Here is a 20732-nt window from a genome sequence, read left to right on the forward strand (position 1 = left end):
TACAGGCATGTGCACCACCATACCTGGCTAATTTCTGTATTTTTAGTAGAGGTGGGGTTTCGCCATGTTGGCCAGGCTGGTCTCGAACTCCTGACCTCAAGTGATCCGCCCCGGGCTCCCAAAGTGCTGGGATTACAAATGTAAGCCACCGCATCTGGCCAGCAATGACCTTCTTAAAAACATCACCCCAAATGACCATCATAGTGCCTTCCATATTACATCAATAAATATTTGATGAATGAATATTAAAGGCTCATTAAAATAGCCTTCCTTGGCTTTAGGGACACAAAGTTCCTTTCCCTCACCCTCACTTCAATCTTTGAAGGGAAGTCACAAACGAAGCACAATGATACAGGCTTTGGAAGCACAATGAGTTTCTTTTTTTCTTTCTTTTTGAGACAGAGTCTTGCTCTGTTGCCCAGGCTGGAGTGCAATGGTGCAATCTCGGCTCACTGCAACCTCCTCCTCCCCCGTTCAAGCGATTCTCCTGCCTCAGCCTCCCAAGTAGCTGGGATCACAGGCACCAGCCACCATGCCGGGCTAATTTTTGTGTTTTTCAGTGGAGACGGGGTTTTACCATGTTGGCCAGGCTGGTCTTGAACTCCTGACCTCAGGTGATCTACCCACCTTGGCCTCTCAAAGTGCTGGGATTAAGATATGAGCCACCATGCCCAGCCCACAGTGAATTTCAGAAACACTTCATCTTACCAGAGTTGCTAGCCCGAAACTACTTGTCTCACTCTTGCAAAATAACCTCACGTTTGAGAGGAAAACTACATGTCATCAGTGACAACCTTTGTCAACTTATCTTCTTTCCACCTTTTAGTCCGCTGATGATGGTTCTTTCCCCTCCTATTCCAGAAAGAGCCTACATCTTCTGCAAGCAGAACCTTCAGATATGTACTGGAAAGCATCTCCTTCCTCTAAAAGTCCAATTTCAATTATCACCTTTCTTCAATCTCAGGTTCTCTCTCCTCTGGTTCCATCTCTTCACGCCACAAACAAGTTAAATTCTTTATCCTAAAAAACCCTCTCCTTCTCCCATACGATATTACTCCAACTTCTGCCTTCATGGCTTTTCTTTGGACTTTTTTTTTTTTTTTTTTTTTGAGACAGAGTTTCGCTCTTGTTGCCTAGGCTGGAGTGCAATGGCGAGATCTCAGCTCCCTGCAACCTCCGCCTCCTGGGTTCAAGCAATTCTCCTGCCTCAGCCTCCCGAGTAGCTGGGATTACAGGCATATGCCACCATGCCCGGCTAATTTTTTGTATTTTTAGTAGAGATGGATTTTCTCCATGTTTGTCAGGCTGGTCTCAAACTCCTGACCTCAGGTGATCTGCCCACCTCAGCCTCCCAAAGTGCTGGGATTATAGGTATGAGCCACTGTGCCTAGCCAGCTTACTTCTTAAGAGAGTAATTTTGGGCCAGGCGCAGTGGCTCATGCCTATAATCCCAGCACATTGGGAGGCTGAGGCAGGCGGATCACAAGGTCAGGGGTTCGATACCAGCCTGGCCAATATGGAAACCCCATCTCTACTAAAAATACAAAAATTAGCTGGGCGTGCTGGTGGGAGTCTATAGTCCCAGCTATTCGGGAGGCTGAGGCAGGAGAATTGCTTGAATCCAGGAAGCAGAGGTTATAGTGAGCCGAGATTGTACCACGGCACTCCAGCCTGGGCAACAGAGCGAGACCGCGTCTCAAAAAAAAAAAAGAAAAAAAGAGTAATTTTGATACTCATTGCCTGTTTTCTCATTTCTCACTCACTGCCTTCCAAACCTATACAACTTAGAAATTTAGCAGTATCTCTTCCTCATACACACATGTATCTATTTTTGTTATAATCAATTATTTCAGGCCAGGCGTGGTGGCTCATGCCCATAATCCTAGCACTTTGGGAGGCTGAGGCGAGTGCATTGTTTGTGCCTGGGAGTTTGACACCAGCCTGGGCCACGTGGCGAAACCCCATCTCTACCAAAAATAGGTATAGAAAAATTAGCTGGGCGTGGTGGCGGGCGCCTGTAGTCCCAGCTACTCGAGAGGCTGAGGCAGGAGAATGGTGTGAACCCGGGAGGCGGAGGTTGCAGTGAGCCGAGATCGCGCCACTGCACTCCAGCCTGGGCGACAGAGTGAGACTTTGTCTCAAAAAAAAAAAATTATTTCTTAGTTATCAAAAAAAATGGGAAATTTGAGTTTCCATACTATTGGAGCTCTCTAATTTCAATACTGTCAACCATCAGCTACTTGATGAATTTTCCTTAGTTCCCACTTTGTTCTATTTCTCCTCCTACTAACTCTTCTTACTCAATCCTTCCTCTTCCTCCTCCTCTGATCATTACAGAAATGTCAGTGCTGATCAGGTCTAACCTCAGTTCTTTCATAATCTCACAGTATTTTCTCTGGACAATCTTACTCCTGTTGCTTCAAATATCACATGGATGAAGATTATTAAATCAAGGTCTTCAACACTGACTATTCAATTGCCCTCTGGGTAACTCTACCTGGCTGATTCAAATATATCAAATTCAACATGTCTAAGAGTATTTATTCTCTGTCTTCCCTCCAAACCCGTTTGACATTCTTGTATCTCATATTTTGGTTTATAAAAATCAGTATTCAACTTATCTTCCAGTTATGAACCTTGAAACTACTCTAGATAATTCCTCCACTTTCTCTCTCTTGCCAAATAAAATCATGAAAAGTCATGAAAAACTGTTGAGTCTACTACTAAAAAATCTCTAAATCCAGACTTGAATTCAAGTTCTCATCTGGTTTATTTCCATAGCCTCCCAAAAGGTAGCTGTCTTTTTTTTTTTTTTTTTTGAGACGGAGTCTTGCTCTGTCCCCCACACTGGAGTGCAATGGCGCGATCTTGGCTCACTGCCACCTCTGCCTCCTGGGTTCAAGCGATTCTCCTGCCTCAGCCTCCTGAGTAGCTGAGATTATAGGCACCCGCCACCATGCCCGGCTACTTTTTGTAATTTTAGTAGAGATGGGGTTTCACCATGTTGGTCAGACTGGTCTCAAACTCCTGACCTCAGGTGATCCGCCCGCCTCGGCCTCCCAAAGTGCTGGGATTACAGGCATAAGCCACTGCGCCTGGCCTATAATTCTTATAAGAATTATTTTTCTAAAAGGAATACTGATGTTAAGTCCTCCAATTAAAGACCTCTTCCTATCCAAAGGAAAAAGTATGATCTATTTAACTTAGTATATAAAGTCCTTGACAATTTGGCTCTGGGTTTACTTCCCATCCCTCTGGTCGCACCATGCATAACATCCTCCTACTAAGTTTGCCATTTCATGGCTATAAGCTTCTGCATGTGCTGTTTCCTCTGCCTAAAAATGCCCTTCCCTCCTATATTCTACTTGTTAAAGTCCTTCCCACCTATTTTCAGAAGCATTTCCCCAATTTATTTGGGCAAAATATGTTCTCATATTTCTTTGTTCTCAATGTTTTATATTCTCACAGAACCTTGCTCATGCCTCCACTATAGTCTGCATCACACTGTTATAAGTGTCTTAATTCACTGTGGGTATTACTGTACCTAAAAATAGCATCCAACCCATATGCTTTAAATAAATTTCTGCTGAACAAATAACTAAAACTCAAAGATTTGACCCAAAGTGAATCATAGGACTAGAAGTGATGACATATATTCCTGAAGGCCCTGACCTGATTTTCATCATCAGAGAAGGATAAAAGTATCCCCAAATCCCCGGACTTTAAGGCCCAAGATCAACAGTGTATGCCCAAATCATTATTTTTCATATCCCAAAATCCCAGGACTCTTAAGGCCCAAGATCAACTGCGTAGGGCCAAATCATTATTTTTCAAAGGCAGTGTAAGGTGCTTCTAAGACAGAAGCAGATCTTACCTCGAGGGAAAATCCCTGGGTCCATGAAGGTGGCCATGCTGAAGTTGGCCAACACAAAGAGAAACATAATTGCATTGTAGATGGGCACTGCAGGTGACACATACAGGCTTAGTCCTGGACACCTGCACAGACAATAAAGAAAATGAGGGGTTGCCTCTAATATTTTGGACACGAACCATACATACAAAAATCAGTAAAGACTTAGCCCCCTACCTATAGATAAATCTTGTGTGGTTTACCCTTGCCACCCCAAATTATTATCTTTATCTTTCCCACCAAGTGAGTCTAGCTTCCTATGGGAACTGCTCACTTTAGATAAAAGTACAAGACTCAGAATCTCTCCCATCTTAACCCCTTGCACTAAAGTCTTTGTGCTTCAGATTCATTCTTACCCTGTGGATCTTGCCACATGTTTTGAGATCTGTCCTTATCTCCTTTCTAACCAGACATGAGAACTAGGTACTAACTATGTAACTGATACCAGCTACACTCCCTTCTCTGGAGCAGCCTGAGGTTTCGCGATCCCAGCTACGTCCCACTGACCTGCACATTGGCCCAAAGCATGGGATACCACCTACCTCTCTAGCCCCCGCTCCCCCTTGCCAGGTGACTCTGAACCACTTAAGTGCCTAAAGTTTCTTCATTGTATTGGATATGCCTGAGAGTTTATTCAACTAGAGGCCAGTTCCTAAGGTTGGGAAATTCTTTTAAAACACACAGATGAGAATGGATATCAAGACACAGAAGTAAACTCTTTGATGTCTAAAAATGAAGCAGGAATGGGGGAGGATAGAGACTATCAGACCAAAGAAGTCCTCAATTTTGTAGGAAAAAGAAACTATCCAAACATATCCAGTATTCCACAGCAATCAACTCAAAAGACATGCTTCAAGGTAACTTTTCTTGACCAAAAAACAATTCTCTAGTCCAGAATTAAACTCAGTTTCTTTCAGGATATGAATCTACATAGGAATGCTTCAAGAGCTCTTCCTTTCTCTGCTGATTTCCTGGGAGCTGGAAGTTTTGGAAAAACATGATCTGCTGCTTGTTTTGTCAGTAGTATCAAACACTCTCATCACAGCTCAGGAAGAACTTCCCACTACCAAGACAGTGGCTAAATACTCTAATCTACTTTGTGGCTGAGAACTTAATCTCCAGAATGAGGACAGCATCTGTCCTTGTCCCCTTTATCTGGACCAGTCAAAGGAAAGGAAGAACTCACTGAAGGAAAGGAAGAAGAGGACAGGAGGACAAGACAGCATATGATTCCAGAGAAATAATCCACAGCAGTCCTGGATTCTGTGAAGAAAAGATATCTGCACCCACCAAAACAAAAAGCACAGCCCTGACACTGACTCAGAGCAGTTTGGAGGAACTCAGTTCCTTAACAAGATATAAGTAAACTAAAGATAAGAGACAAAACTGTCACAAAGCATCTCACAAATCTTTACCACCACCATCTATTTATTCAAATTCCATTCAGCCATTCATTTTAAAAAGTTTTTAAGGCCGGGCGCGGTGGCTCAAGCCTGTAATCCCAGCACTTTGGGAGGCCGAGACGGGCGGATCACGAGGTCAGGAGATCGAGACCATCCTGGCTAACATGGTGAAACCCCGTCTCTACTAAAAATACAAAAAACTAGCCGGGCGAGGTGGCGGGCGCCTGTGGTCCCAGCTACTCCGGAGGCTGAGGCAGGAGAATGGCGTAAACCCGGGAGGCGGAGCTTGCAGTGAGCTGAGATCCGGCCACTGCACTCCAGCCCGGGCTACAGAGCAAGACTCCGTCTCAAAAAAAAAAAAAAAAAAAAAAGTTTTTAATATTTATTATATGCCAGGCTTTTTAGATAGTAAATATCAATTAGCTGTTTGGTTCTCTTGATATGTCAGTACACAGTTAGAAGACAAAATAATGAAGCTGGAGCGAGGGCCTCAATTATAGGGACTAAACAGACCTTCAGTCACAGTTCTATACTATCCTCAAAGAAAGCCCCCCATGGAAGCTTCTTCCTCTATGAGTTCTTTGGTTCAGAAAAGATATCTCCATACATTGGCAGGGTCTGGAGTAGAATATAAGCAAAAAGAAGAGTTCCTGCACTGCCTCACCCCAAAGCCTGATATCCTAGGTTCCTTAAGAGGGAGGGAGAGAAACTGAAAACCAGTCATCCAGGTCAGAGCCCCTCCCTAGTACTAAGTTGTCACTTCAATTTCCGCCTGGGGAAGAGGAGAAAGGGTGACTCACTTGACTCCTACTGCCTGGGAAGATAATTAGAAGGGAAAAAGAAATTAAATCCTCAGAACATTGAGGTGCCCATGATTTAAAAGTCTCATTCCTACAACTGGCCACTGTGGCCTCTTGAGCTTCTGAAAGAAATATTCACCTTAGTTTCCATCCCTGAGGGAAACTAACGAGAATAAGAACAAGATATGAAACCATTTGCAGGCTCATGTCAATCTTTCTGACTCAACTCTTTCTTCAGTTTTGTTTTTTGAGACAGGGTCTCGCTCTCTTGCCCAGGCTGGAGTGCAGTGGCAAGATCACAGCCCACTGCAGCCTCAAACTCCTGAGCTCAAGTGATCCCCGACCCCAGCCTCCTGAGGAGCTGGGACTACAGATGCACATGACCACGCCCGGCTAAATTTTTTGTAGAAACAGGGTTTCACCATGTTGCCCAGGCTGGTCTCAACTACCGAGCTCAAAGCGATTTGCCCGCCTTGGCCTCCCAAGTGCTGGGATTACAGACATGAGCCACCATGCCCAGCCAGTTTCATTTTTAAGCAAAGCAACTCAATTTCTTACCCCTGGATGATGAACTTTACCCCTACAACCTTCTGGATATCAACTTGTTCCAGATAAAGTGTGTAATCCTGGAATGGAATTCCAGTATCTGTTGCCAAAATGAAGTCTGCCCCCACAGTGCCAGAATCTAGAAATGATGCAAATAACAACTTCATGGGCAATATTTGCTCCTAGATTCACAGAACCATTGCTTCCAATCAGCACTGTAAGGAACACCCCACCAAGGAGAGGCATGTGTGAGCAGAGCCTGTTCTTGCCATATCCCAAATTCTGCTTGATTTAAGGAGAGGCTTTCCGTTGCTATGGTACTTTGCCAGATTCCTAGGTGACCACCCCAAGTGGCCTGTCTGAATCTGTTGCCTTTGATGGAAGATGAGGCCAGAGCTCAGAACAGGAGTTGTTGGGGCCCGTCCTTAGACTATGGCAATAATCACAAAGCTCTAAAGCCTAGGGAGTGGCCACAGCCCAGAAGGCTGGCTGACTCATTGACAGGACTACCAGACCTCTACCATCTCAGGTAGAACAGGTTCTTCCGCCCATCCATTCAGCACTCCTATTTTCAAGGCCAAACAAAATTGGGAGAATGGGGCCAGGCACAGTGGCTCACGCCTGTAATCCCAGCACTTTGGGATGCCAAGGCAGGTGGATCACCTGAGGTCAGGAGTTCGAGACCAGCCTGGCCAACATGGTAAAACCCCGTCTCTACTAAAAATACAAAAATTATCCGGGCATGGTGGTGAGCACCAGTAATCCCAGCTACTCAGGTGGCTGAGGCAAGAGGATAGCTTGAACCCGGGGGGCAGAGGTTGCAGTGAGCCGAGATCGCACCACTTCACTCCAGCCTGGGCATACGAGTGAAACTCCGTCTCAAAATAAATATATAAAACAAAATAAAAATAAAATTGGGAGAATGGATTCCAATATCCACACTCCTGAAACCCTGTTTCCTAGCACTCCCTAACGCATCCTATTACAAAAAAATGGTTAAGTTCTTAGAAAGAAACACAAAGTAGGAGTCAAGAATCTTTGGATTTTAATCCTGCCTCAATCAATACTTTGCTATGCAAGGCCTTAGGTAATCCACATGAAACTCTCCACCTTGTTACTTCAGCTACATAGTACAAATATGAGAATGAAGGAGAAAGATCTTCATTCAAAATGTATTAGAATTCATTTTTTTTGAGACAGGGTCTTGCTCTGTCACCCACGCTGAAGTGCAGTAGTGTGATCTTGGCTCACTGAAATCGCCCCCCAGACTCAAGCAACCCTCCTGCCTCACCCTCCCAAGTAGCTGGGACTACAGGTACATGCCACATGCCACCATGACCAGCTGACTTTGCTTGTTTTTTGTAGAGACAGGTCTCACTATGTTGGCCCGGCTGGTCTCAAACTCCTGGGCTCAGCGATCCTCCCACCCCTGCCTCCCAAAGTACTGGGATTACAGGTGTAAGCCACTGCTCCCAGTCTTTAGAATTCTTTTTTTTTTTTGAGATGGAGTCTCACTCTGTCACTCAGACTGGAGTGCAGTGGCACAGTCTCGGCTCACTGCAAGTTCCGCCTCCTGGGTTCATGCCATTCTCCAGTCTCAGCCTCCCGATTAGCTGGAACTACAGGTGCCCACCACCACGTCCGGCTAATTTTTTTGTATTTTTAGTAGAGATGGGGTTTCACCGTGTTAGCCAGGGTGGTCTTGATCTCCTGACCCTGTGATTCACCCGTCTCGGCCTCCCAAAGTGCTAGAATTCTTTTTAAACTAGCTGGCTTGATACTGAGCATTCAGTGGACAGAAGACAAAAGAAAACATTAACTATCACCATCATTATCATCATCATCAGTTATTCCAGCTCTACCTTCCCCTATCTGAAATACTAGGGATTCAAGGACACTTAAAACAGAGACACTAAGCTCCTAAAAGAATAGGTCTATGCATTCCACTCATGCCCAGCATATTGCTTGAGCATATGACTAGTGTTCCCTGTTGATGAGAGAAGGCTGAAATGAATGTTCCACTTCCTGCCCGTGGGGATCCTCATTTAGAAATGCTTTCCTCAAGATTCTATGAGAAAACAATTTCTCCCTTTACAGGTAGGCAATCCAGTTTCTCTGACAACACCTGATTTGTGGTACCTCTGTAACCCAGACTTTCAACCAGCTGAATGTGAGACGTAGAACCTGGGCACTTATTCCTGGATAAGAAAACAATGTGAGAAGGAAAAGGAACAACCACTGCTCCATTAATGTGCTAAATCACAAGGCTGCTCCCACTCAAATCAAGTGCTAATACCTCTGCAGGTTGGGGGGCGGGCAGAGAGAAATCCATGGAGGTTGGCCAACTTCCTGTGGGTAAAAGGGTTGGAAGAGGACTGAGGCAGAAACTGAAAAGCCGCAAGCTATATCATAGATGGTAGCCTGAGAAGACCATCATGGATTTCCAGACAATTCTGACTTTATCCTTCCCTTAGAAGATCACATGAAGTGGCCAGGCGCAGTGGATCACGACTGTAATCCCAGCACTCTGAGAGGCCGAGGTTGGTGGATCACCTGAAGTCAGGAGTTTGAGGCCAGCCTGGCCATTATGGTGAAACCCCATCTCTACTAAAAATACAAAAATTAGCTGGGCGTAGTGGCAGGCGCCTGTAATTCCAGCTACTCAGGAGGTTGGGGTAGGAGAATCGCTTGAACCCAGGAGGCGGAGGTTGCAGTGAGCCAAGATCACACTACCATACTCCAGCCTGGGTGACAGAGTAAGACTCAATCTCAAAAAAAAAAAATCACGTGAAGCAGAGATCTTATCCCTGCCCCCTCCCTACCAGCTTTAGAAATGGATAAAATAAGACCTTAAATGGACTAATTCACAGTTTGATGAGACTTTAAACAAGATACAATTCAGAGTGATTCCAAATGGTGTTACCAGGAGCACCAGAAGGTCTCAGGGGATCCTACAGGGTAAAGAGACCATACCAAGGGGCTGGGCCTCTACATGCCAGCCTTACTTGAACCAGAGCAGCCCTATTTTTTATGGGTTTTTTTTTTTGGTACATAAGATTTAATTTGAAAAAGGGTCATGTTGCTTAAACAAACTGCTGTAGGTCAACGTTCTCCTTACAGACAGGAAAAACTTAGGTCCACAAAGGTTAATAGACTTTACCAGAATCAATCTCCTAACCTCCCCCAAAGAGTGCTTATCCCACTTACCTAGCACTGCCCCTCTGCCAGTCAAAAAAGGAGATTAAACTAAGATAGATAAGCATCGAAGTAGTTATCCTAAATGAAGTCTAGCAACTAACTGGGAGGTAGAAGGTTACTTCAGCAGACACTCTGCCTCTCAAATAGTGAAAACAGAAAGAATTAAGACAGGATCCGCACCATTCCTTAGTTTTAGTGCTGGACAAATTCAGGGAATGAGAGGGATTAGGGTTCCAGGAGGAAGGCCTCAATTGTTCTGTTCAAGATTCTCTAGGGCAGAAGATCACTATTTCTTTGATGCAAACTCAACTGGTAATTTCTGCTTATAGCTTTCCCTAACTTAAAGAAACATGGAAGGTAAATTGTTCCTAATTAGTTGAAGCCTACATGCCTCCACTAATTATGTCTGTTACCTGAAAGGGACTCTCCCTCCTACTCACAGTCCTCTAGATCCCAAAGTAATTCTCACCTGGGGCTTCTAATAATGTAGCTAGTTGTAGCCTAGTGAAGAGAATAGGAGGATGATAGAGTAGTTACAGATTTACAGCCCCACATAGGAGCTAGTTCAGAGAGCTTTCCTCTTGCCTCTCCATTTGAAACCCTGAACTCTTTTTTAGGTTGTGTATGGTTTTAAACAGGGGATTCTCCAAGGAACTGAACCTCAAAAGAGGTAGAATACATGATAGGATAGTTTTTAAGAACAGTGGTGCCTCAGCCCAGATATACGCTTATAGAGGAAATACTCTAGTCAGATGGAGAAGAGATGAGAATTTCAGAATTACCAGAGCTAGGTGCTAGAGTAAGATAAACACAGTGTTTATGCCCCCACAAGGTGAACAGGGGAGATGCATAGGAAAAGAGGGAGCCCAGAAATTGGTTCTGTGGAAACTAACGCCAGGGGGAAGGAACTCCAGCTATGACTTGGGGTTCTTCTAACTTTGGATGAGAGGCAATAATTCCAAATAGGGTCAATATTGTCCTCCAAAATCCTCTTTCCTAGAGTTAAGAGACCATGGAATAAGGAGGGTTCCTACTTTACTGGCACCAGGGAATGGGAAAGTAGGTTAAACAGCTTCAACTATCAGCTGAGAAAATGCCTATGTCAGGACAACTCTTTGTAGGCAAACTGGTATAACCAGTCAAACACTTCAATGGTTCCAGATTAGCAAATTAAAAACAAGGATTCTGCTTGCCCTATCTCAAGAAGAGGGAGTTTGAAAGACAGAAATCACTTAGTCCCCTCAATTTCCTTCTCAGAAGGCTCTGTCTCTTAAAGGAAAATAGACCCTCCCCAGTTGAGCAGAGCTAAGGGTATCAAAACTGGTCTTGTACATCCCCTTCTTGACCCAGAATCAAAATTGCTACAAGGATACTAAGATATAATATAAATGTCCCTTTGTTAAAATTTTGATTCTACTGGCCGGGCGCGGTGGCTCAAGCCTGTAATCCCAGCACTTTGGGAGGCCGAGACGGGGCGGATCACGAGGTCAGGAGATCGAGACCATCCTAGCTAACCCCGTGAAACCCCGTTTCTACTAAAAAATACAAAAACTAGCCAGGCAAGGTGGCGGGCGCCTGCAGTCCCAGCTACTAGGGAGGCTGAGGCAGGAGAATGGCGTAAACCTGGGAGGCGGAGCTTGCAGTGAGCTGAGATCCGGCCACTGCACTCCAGCCTGGGTGACAGAGCGAAACTCCGTCTCAAAAAAAAAAAAAAAATTTTGATTCTACTTACTGGCCATATTAGCAAAAACCAAAACAAGTTCTGACACCAAAGAATCACCCGTTTCTGGTAGTAAATACATGAAGAAGGACAGAACACTGAACATGTTGAGTTTAAGCAAGAGAAAAAGATTATGAAGAAAATATTAAGTCAGAGAAGAGCAGCACTGTCTCTAGATCCTTGAGAGCCTCCAGCAGGTATGCTCAGGCTCAGAGCTGGGGGCCAAAAAATCTACAATTTCTCCGCTTCAGAGGAGGTGAGAAGTAGGATGGTGTTCATGCCTTGGATAGTGATTCTTTCCCTCCTTGTTTAAAAACTAGAAAAATATATCAGTATTACTTTGCTGACTCTTTAGACAATGTGACCCACATTTTTCAGAATATCTTTTGGCTTCTAAAGCTCAATATGGGGGGTTTTCCTTCCCTTCTACCTCAGATTTAACTTCTGTGTATAACTGCCTCCACCTCAACAATCTCTACTTCAATGAGCCCAAGTGTTTTTATTCCCTACCACTTCAATTCACTTTCTTCCTCTTTCCAGCAACCTTATGTTGCCCTAAATGGCACTTCTCAACTAGGTTTGAGCCTGAACCATGAAAGTAACTTCCCAGAAGATCCAGCATGCTCTGACGATTCCAAGAGCTGCAACTAGAGCGCTAAATCAATGACTCAACAGTATAGGCTCAGAAGCCTGGTGCATGTTAATTTATAAACAGGTAACAGCAAGGATGCTTTCCAGATGGTCATGAGCTTAAAAAAAAAAAAAAAAAACTGAGGAAAAAGGGAAGGGTAAATCACTCATTCTCTTCCAATAACAAGTAAATGAACAAAGTCTGAAGATCAAAGTGAGAATGATGCAGATCCTAGATCCTAAATGGGAAATTTTTTCATACCAACTGCTTTTCCCAACAGAACCAAGTAATGGGAGAATTACTGTCATTCCCTCAGCAGAAACTAACATAAAGGGACTCTTTTTGGACTCTCTTCCCAAATACAACTTACCCTTTCCTTTCTCAGTGGCCTTCACTTCTCCAGGCTTCTGCTCTTAAGAGTACAAAGAAAATCATCTGGGTAACACTAAAAGCCAAAACTGTCTCATTGGTATATCTTATAAATCAATTCTGAAATTTTCCAGTACTCTCAGTTTCCACAATCTCAAACCTAAGCTTCAGACATCCTGGAAAAAAGCCATTAGCATTTAAAAAGCCTTTAGTCAACCCAACACGGTGGTTCACACCGAGGTGGACAGATCACTTGAGGTCAGAAGTTTGAAACCAGCCTGGCCAATATGGTGAAACCCCATCTCTACTGAAAATACAAAAATTAGCGCAGTGTGGTGGTGGGCACTTTTAATCCCAGGTATTCAGGAGGCTGAGGCAGGAGAACCGCTTGAACTCGGGAGGCGGAGGTTGCAGTGAGCTGAGACCACGAAACTGCACTCCAGCCTGAGTGACAGAGCGATGCTGTCTCAAAAAAAAAAAAAAAAAAAAAAGCCTTTAGTCTAGTCTAGTTCTCTTTCTCATAGAATTGACTGCTTAAACTGCTTTAAGCCTCTCTGGTGGTTTCCTCCCACTTCCTTCCTAGTTTAGGATCATCTAATGATGGAGCCGGGTAGAAAAATATGAAGACATCTATGATTCCAAAATAAAGGAGGAAAGGGTAGGTAGAAGATTCAGCAGAATTTCAGTAAAATGTATAACAAGGCCGAAAGGACAGGCTTTTTCTCATTTTTCTTACATATCTCTGGGATTTGGATTTACTTGTTCCAGACACTGAGCCATCTCAGTCACTTGGCTTTGCAAAACTCAAGAGAAAGCATACCTCCTCACTTCCCATGGAGTATCCACCCACCCAAACATCCCTGCTGGGAGAAAACTCACGTAAAGGCAAAGAAGAGTGTCGTAGCTCCCACTAGGAAGATGGCGGCTGCAGAGACCGGGACATACTTGCTGGGTTTGAATCTCTTTCCAGACTCTGCGGGCATGTTGGAGCTCTGATGGGAAATCTGCCCTGCCGCATAGCCCAGGCCCACACAGCGGCAGAACAGACAAGAAAATGGGAGGAGGGAAGCAACAGAAAGGAGTACAAAAGGAAACCAGGGAAACAGAAAACTTTATCACCCTTCCCCCTCCCAAATAAAGCCAAAGGTCAAAAGATCTCAAATGAAGGAAAGCACATGGGAGGGGGAAAGGTGATTCCAAATGATGAATAACCACCTCTCCAGAACAAGGCAGAAGGGAAGATTAAGAAACACAACTTGTACAGTTTAAAAATTGGAGACAAACAGTAGGCTGTACACATGCAAATGGTTGCAGGCGGAAAACATGGACAGTCAGACAGATCAAGATACAGCTCATGGATGGAGGCAGGTCTTCAAAAGAAGGGGAGAATATCAGGGTATGGCAAAAAAAACTTTGGGCAAAGAAAAATTCTTCTGAGGAGATACTATAGTACCTCCACAACTACAGTTCCATAAAACGTGAGCTGCACCTAAAAGAGGCGTGCCCTGTGTTTCTATTTCAATCCAAGAAGGAACCTGAGGCCCCTTCCAACTTTTAAAGAGGAGTTGTGTTTACTGCAGTCTTTGTCTCTTTTAGGTAGTCTTCTCAGTGCCACCACTCCCACACCCTGACTTCACCAGGGCTTGTAGTCTGGCAATGGTGGTTTATTTCTCTCTTAATGGCTAAAGCTGGATAACAACTGTTGTAAGTTTGAGTTGTAAATCCTTTTCTTTGAAGGGGAAGGAAAACAGGGCAAGCTTGTCTGTCTTCAATCTCTTGTAATTCTCAAGCCCTTTAAGCGCTCTGTTTCCTACAGAGTTCATGTAAAACTAAAGGGAAACTTAAAATCCTTGAAGCCATGTTCTTCCCAATAGGCAGAATAAGATGAAGAAATCAATTCCACTTGATGACACTTAAAAAGTTTACTGTGGATGAAAACGAAGTTCCAAAGATGTCCCTGTTTCCAGACTAGTCAATGTCTCTTATCTTTTTTCAGTCTTCAGTTTTCCAGATGCAGAGTTCAACCGGGTTATTGTGCCTCACCTGGAAAAAAACAAGTATCTTTATCAGAGAATTCTTTCAGGGTATTTCTTAGACACCAAGGCTAAAATTCCACAGGCTACTGTTAAAAAGTACTTTCTGAAAGAAAGACTGTTTTCCATTTCACTTACAAGTATGTGGGTAAGAAAGGACTCTGAATTAGGAGGAAAACTGATTCAGAATCCTTTGCTCTGTTCAGACTGGAAGGAGAACATGGCTTAATCTGGTCAAAGGTCATCGACTAGTTCTTGTAATGGGCCCATCTCACCTGACAGAGATGGTGGTAACAAATACCAAGAATATTAAAACCACAAACAAGGGCACAGCAGTGAAGGGCAGTCCTAGAACAAAGATTTCTCTTTGGACAAGAAGAATGTTTATTGCTATAGTGAAAAAAGAAAAAATTAACCTCAAAATGAGGAAAGCAAGTCTCATTTTCTTTCTCTGTGTGTTTCTCTTGCTCCTCTATGCTTTTCAGTTACAATCCTGAAGAGGCAGAGGCTGATTTTTGGTCTTCTGGAATCACCCATTAGAACACTGGGTAAGAAATGTTCTTGCATAGAAAGGCATGATGCCCTCTATGAGAAACTGAATAAAGCATAGGGTTGGTCCTTTTTTCCCAATTCAACAGTTTATTATTCCTATATTGGCCTAAGGTAATTGAGCCCCACCTGCCCAATATGATTAAGAATAACAATGACTTCTGTTGATGACAGTAACAAACTAACACCAGCATCTTAGGATTTTATAAGATGCTTTTCATCTGGTGATCTCAAAGCACTTTACTCACATTATCTGGTGACGCAGTCCCTTATCCACTCTTTAAAATTGAAGGCTACAGAATGCCTGAGGACATTCCACTGAATCACTTGAGGTTCAGAACCCAAGAGGTCACATGCCCCTTTGGTGACACAAACCCTTTCTACCTTTTCATCCACTACCTGCCCAGCGATGATAACTTGGAATCTGCAAGCCAAAAATTTTAAGTTAGAATTTTAAAAGTAGTTTTATTCTCTTCTCTACTAAAACTACAAAAATTAGCCAGGCAGGCGCCTGTAGTCCCAGCTTACTCAGGAGGCTGAGGCAGGAGAATCACCTGAACCCAGGAGGCAGAGGTTGCAGTGAGCCACTGCACTCCAGCCTGGGCGACACAGCAAGACTGTGTCTCAAAAAAGAAAAAAAGAAAGGGAAAAAAAAAAATTCAGAAGATTCAGATAACAAAATATAAATGTGTCCTATAATTTACCGCTTCCTCTCTCACCTGTGGCATGGAAAGCAAAGGTGCCTTCCCTTATGATTCATTTCTTTCTTTAAAATGTGAGTTTCAGAGGGCCAAACAGCAGTATTAGAATACAGTGAGCACCCAGAAATTCTAAGAAATTGTTATAGTCCTAGAAAACATAAATCCTCTCTAGTCCCTGATTTAATGATTATTTAACTCTCAGTTTCCTACAGGAATCAAAGCCTAACATTTGGAATGTAGGCCTCGGTAACTTTGTTAACAAAAGCAAATTCTTGGTTTGTAGACAATCTGTACTTTGTTTTTTTTAAACAGTTTCCCTCTGTCACCCAGGCTGAAGTGCATGTCACTGCAACCTCCACCTCCCCGATTCAAGCAATTCTCCTGCCTTGGCCTCCCGAGCAGTTGGGATTACAGGAGGGCACCACCACGCCCAGCTAATTTTGTATTTTTAGTAGAGATGGGGTTTCACCATGTTGCCCAGGCTGGTCTCGAACTCCTGACCTCCAGGTGATCTGCCCACTCACCCAAAGTGCTGGGATTACAGGTGTGAGCCACCCTGCCCAGCCAATATGTACTATTAAGGAAACTTTTCCCTCAAAATCCCAAAGACTAGAAAAGATGGAAAATTACACTAAATTTTATCTAGAGTAGAATATCATTTAGATACTATATATTATTTCATATATTTTCCACAGGAAAAAAGTCACATGGACTAATACTGACATAGCAATACAGTCATGAAAGGCCATGCAATTTTGGGAGTATAATACTGGGAATACAAAAGAGATCCACATCTGAGATGCTTGGGGGGGCTACACAATAGAAGGGAAACCATAAAACCTAAGAATTTACTGCGTATAAATAAAGATGAACCAATTCTTAGCAGAAGGATATGCTGCAGATAGTAGGATGAAACCACAAGGGTGAGCGTGGTTCATTAGAGTCAAGAGTCCGAATCCATACTAGTATCAAAAAAGTAAACAAGAATATGTATGCCGGCCAGGCGCGGTGGCTCATGCCTGTAATCCCAGCACTTTGGGAGGCTGAGGCAGGCAGATCATTTGAGGTCAGGAGTTCGAGACCAGCCTGGCCAACATGCCAAAACCCTGTCTCTACTAAAAATACAAACAAATGAGCAGGGCGTGATGGCGCACGCCTGAAATCCCAGCTACTAGGGAGGCTGAGGCACAAGAATCGCTTGAACCCGGGAGGTGGAGGTTGCAGTGAGCCAAGAACGCAGCCACTGCACTCCAGCTTGGACGACAGAGCCAGACTCCGTCTCAGAAAAAAATAATAATAATAATATGTATGCCATATTGAGGCACAGAGTAAACTATGAAATGGAAATATGTATATGTAAAACAATACAGGATATGTGGTTTGAAGGCTTTAATAAGGTTTAATACAGGTATTTCCTTAAACAGGTGGATACCAGCAGTACCAAGGACAACACAACTATTTTTTGTTGAAATAAGTGGTGTAACAGTAATAGAGTAAATCTAAATACACAGTAATGGAGGTACCATGGAATAATTCACATGTCAAGGTATGGGAGAAAGAGCCAAGAAGTTTAATGTGGGTGTTATCATTATATACCGAGATCGTAAAATACATGGCAACATAATTTTGTAAACATTAAGTTTATAGAAAGGGTGATAATGAGCATTCTGAAGATATTTGATCCAGGACAGAGGAATACTGAGATAAAAGGATGATATGAAAATGTTAGATCAACTTGCTCAAGATGGCATTAACCAGGAAGTGAAGAATCCAAGGCAGAAAAATAGTCTAGAGTATAACATATATGTGACCCTACAACTGCCTTCATAACTTTTAGCAACTTTCTTACTTCTTATTTCAGTGTTTCATTTGGCCAAGTGGGTAAAACACTTTCCACCTCCCTGCCCCAAAAAGAAATTTACATAGGTAAAATATTGACAAACGCATCCGAGTTCCACTTTAAAAAGTACAAAGTACTAAAAGCATGAAGCACTCGGCTGGTGGCGGCAGGAGGAGGACGCGGACGGGTGAGAGAGAACAGGTAACAGAATGAAGCTTGAGCCAAAATAAGTATCAGCAGAGTGGAGCGAGGGAATCGAACCGCAGAGCGGTAAAAGGGAAACAGCCCCCGGTCCCCACCACCGGACGGGGGCAAAGAGAATCACCCGTTGGGGCAGGACTGACGACCGCTGAAACCGAGAAGGAATCCACGGCGGCCAGGCCCACCGAGGTTGAGAGAGCGGGCAGCGGGGACCGCAGAGCCCGAGGGCGCAGGGCCGGGGGCGGAAGGGGCGGCGGCTGGGCGCCAGGCACCGGGGACCGTGGTCTCGAGCTGAGTGGCCGGCTCTAACCCGTTCCGAGCCCTGGTGGCCGTGGATCCCCGGCCTCTACTCGTCGTCCGTTTCCAGGGCCCACGGGTCCCGCCGCGGTTGGAAGACCCGGCCCGGAGGAGAAATGGGGCCTTAACCCCCTCCCCGTCGTCGGTCCCCCTTCCCTAGAGGTCACCCTCCCCTCCCACCTCACTGATCCGGCACTTCCGGTTCCGCAGGCACCGGTGTCCTCGGCACTCACCCCCGAGCCCGGTGCCCGTCACCACCACCGTCGTTGTCACCGCCGCCTCCCGGCAGTGCCGTCCTGCCTCAGAGAAGCAGCGCGCGGCCCCCGCACGCTCCACGCCCGCCCCGCTGCCGCGCGCTCCCGCCAGGCGACGCTCGACTCGGAGCCGGCGCGCGGCCGTTGCCCTCAGTGCCGGGTCTCGAACCCTTCCAGCGTTCCCATTGGTTCCCTGGTCCGGGCTCGCGCGACGTCTCGCGCGGCGCACGTTTGTCTCATTCATGCGGCTCGCGCTGCCGCGCCCACCCCCGCTCACTCTCCCATTCACCCATAGCCCCCACCCCGACTCCGATCTGGGGCGTGCGCGCGAACCCTGGCGACCGGGGCGACCTCGCGTTCTGATTGGCTGCAGCAACACAGCGTCGTACGCACTCGAGGAGACGAGAGCGCGCACGTAAGGCCGTGGGGTTGCGGGGACGACTAAGAGACAAGGATTGGCCTAATGCACAGGAGTCAGGAATGAGGAAATGGCCAGGCGAGTCTTCCCTTCTCCTGCGTCCTGTTGTATTCCCACTGAATCCAAGCAAAAACTCTCGGAAAGAAGAAAAGAATTATGTGTGTGTACTGGAAGTACTCAAAAGCAAGCAGCCACCTTCTCGAATTCAGCAACCCCTCTCCCAGTGAGGTGGTACAGTCCAGACAGGCTTCTAGCGCAGCCAATTACTGACTGAGTTTCGCCGCTTCCTGCTTCAGCCCCTTCGCGGCGGATTGGCCAACCATTTGGCGACTAGGCCTGCCTTTTCTCCTTCCCCCCTCCTTTTTTTTTTTTTTTTTTTTTTTTCCCCAGACGGCGAAAACTTTATTTAAAACAATCTTGCTGGAGAAATCTTCAGTCCGGCGAGGTCGCTGGTCCAGGCAGAATCCAGGATGATGGAATGCTCTGGGCTTTGGTCCCACATGAAGGGGACGCCCGGACTTGAAGAGCCATTGTAGGGCGAGTCTCCTGCCAAGGGCCGGGGAGGGAGATAAAGACGAGCAGGCGCCAGCCTTGGAGCCGTAGCGCTAACCGTGAGAGGGAAGCCTAAGGAGCGCGCGACCTGAGGCGGTGGCAGCACGCTCCCGCACCCGGTGTGCGAGCCGGGAGGTGAACTCTCTGAATTCCATTAGTTTCCCACTGCCACAAGTGGAGTGGGCGCCCGCATCCCTCACCTCACCCAATCCGAGAATACAAAGCTGGAAGCAAAAGGTTCTCTAGGTCCCTGGCGAGCTCACTCTGCATAGGTCACAGTGCTACGCTTTGCCCTGATTAGCCCAAGACAGCTGTGAACCCAATAGCAATGCCACGTGTTCTCTCCCCGTTCAGTTCCAGGCTGTTTCTTTTTTGGAAAGCAACTCTGGCTATTACATAATGGCCCCTCAGAAAGGTGTTTCACGAGCCACTTCCCTGAAGCCGAGGCCCCTCACCTGTCTGTAAAATCCTGCCTGTCCTCGGGTTTGGTCTCAAATGTTGCTGGCTTTACTGTGGTTCTGACACTTTAGTATTAGGCAGCAAGGTAAAGGAGAACTACCTTCTCCTGTTTTCTGGAGTCTAGTTCCTTCTCTGACATGGTATATATTATCAATTCTAGTTTATTCTTGTTAACAGCGTCAATCCAGCATTTATTGCAACACACTTGAGAGTTCTTTATAACGACTTTGTATTTTTAAAACTCTTTAGACCTGGCCTGGCGTGGTGGTTCACGCCTGTAATCCCAGCACTTTGGGAGGCCAAGGCGGGCGGATCACGAGGTCAGGAGTTCGAGACCACCCTGGCCAACATAGTGAAACTCCGTCTCTACTAAAAATACAAAAATTAGTCAGGCATGGTGGGGGGCGCCTGTAATCCTAGCTACTCGGTAGGCTGAGGCAGGAGAATTGCTTGAACCCAGGAGGCAGAGGTTGCAGTGAACCGAGATCAGACAACTTCACTCCAGCCTGGGACACAGCAAGACTCCGTTTTAAAACAAAACAAAACAGGCCGGGCGCGGTGGCTCAAGCCTGTAATCCCAGCACTTTGGGAGGCCGAGACGGGCGGATCACGAGGTCAGGAGATCGAGACCATCCTGGCTAACATGGTGAAACCCCGTCTCTATTAAGAAATACAAAAAACTAGCCGGGCGAGGTGGCGGGCGTCTGTAGTCCCAGCTACTCGGGAGGCTGAGGCCGGAGAATGGCGTGAACCCGGGAGGCGGAGCTTGCAGTGAGCTGAGATCCGGCCACTGCACTCCAGCCCGGGCGACAGAGCGAGACTCCGTCTCAAAAAAAAAAAAAAAAAAAAAA

The 20732-nt window shown here is 45.5% G+C and overlaps 1 protein-coding gene across 2 annotated transcripts in view; it reads right to left on the minus strand.

Annotated features, from left to right (window-relative positions):
• The window catches only part of ZDHHC5 (zinc finger DHHC-type containing 5), a 34189-nt gene extending 15321 nt beyond the window's left edge, over positions 1-18868 (minus strand). The window contains exons 1-3 of one of the 2 annotated variants that reach the window (XM_025355745.1): positions 18432-18783; positions 13457-14620; positions 3875-3996 (exon numbers count right to left, since the gene is read on the minus strand). In XM_025355745.1, coding sequence (XP_025211530.1) covers positions 3875-3996; positions 13457-13560 — 226 coding nt within the window. In that variant the 5' untranslated portion in view covers positions 13561-14620; positions 18432-18783. Of the gene's footprint in view, positions 1-3874; positions 3997-13456; positions 14621-18431 lie in introns of both variants that reach the window. The other variant, XM_025355746.1, reaches the window with a different exon arrangement.
• Positions 18869-20732: the final 1864 nt, after the last annotated feature.

This window comes from Theropithecus gelada, chromosome 14, assembly GCF_003255815.1.
Source record: "Theropithecus gelada isolate Dixy chromosome 14, Tgel_1.0, whole genome shotgun sequence".
NCBI classification, from domain to species: Eukaryota; Metazoa; Chordata; class Mammalia; order Primates; family Cercopithecidae; genus Theropithecus; species Theropithecus gelada.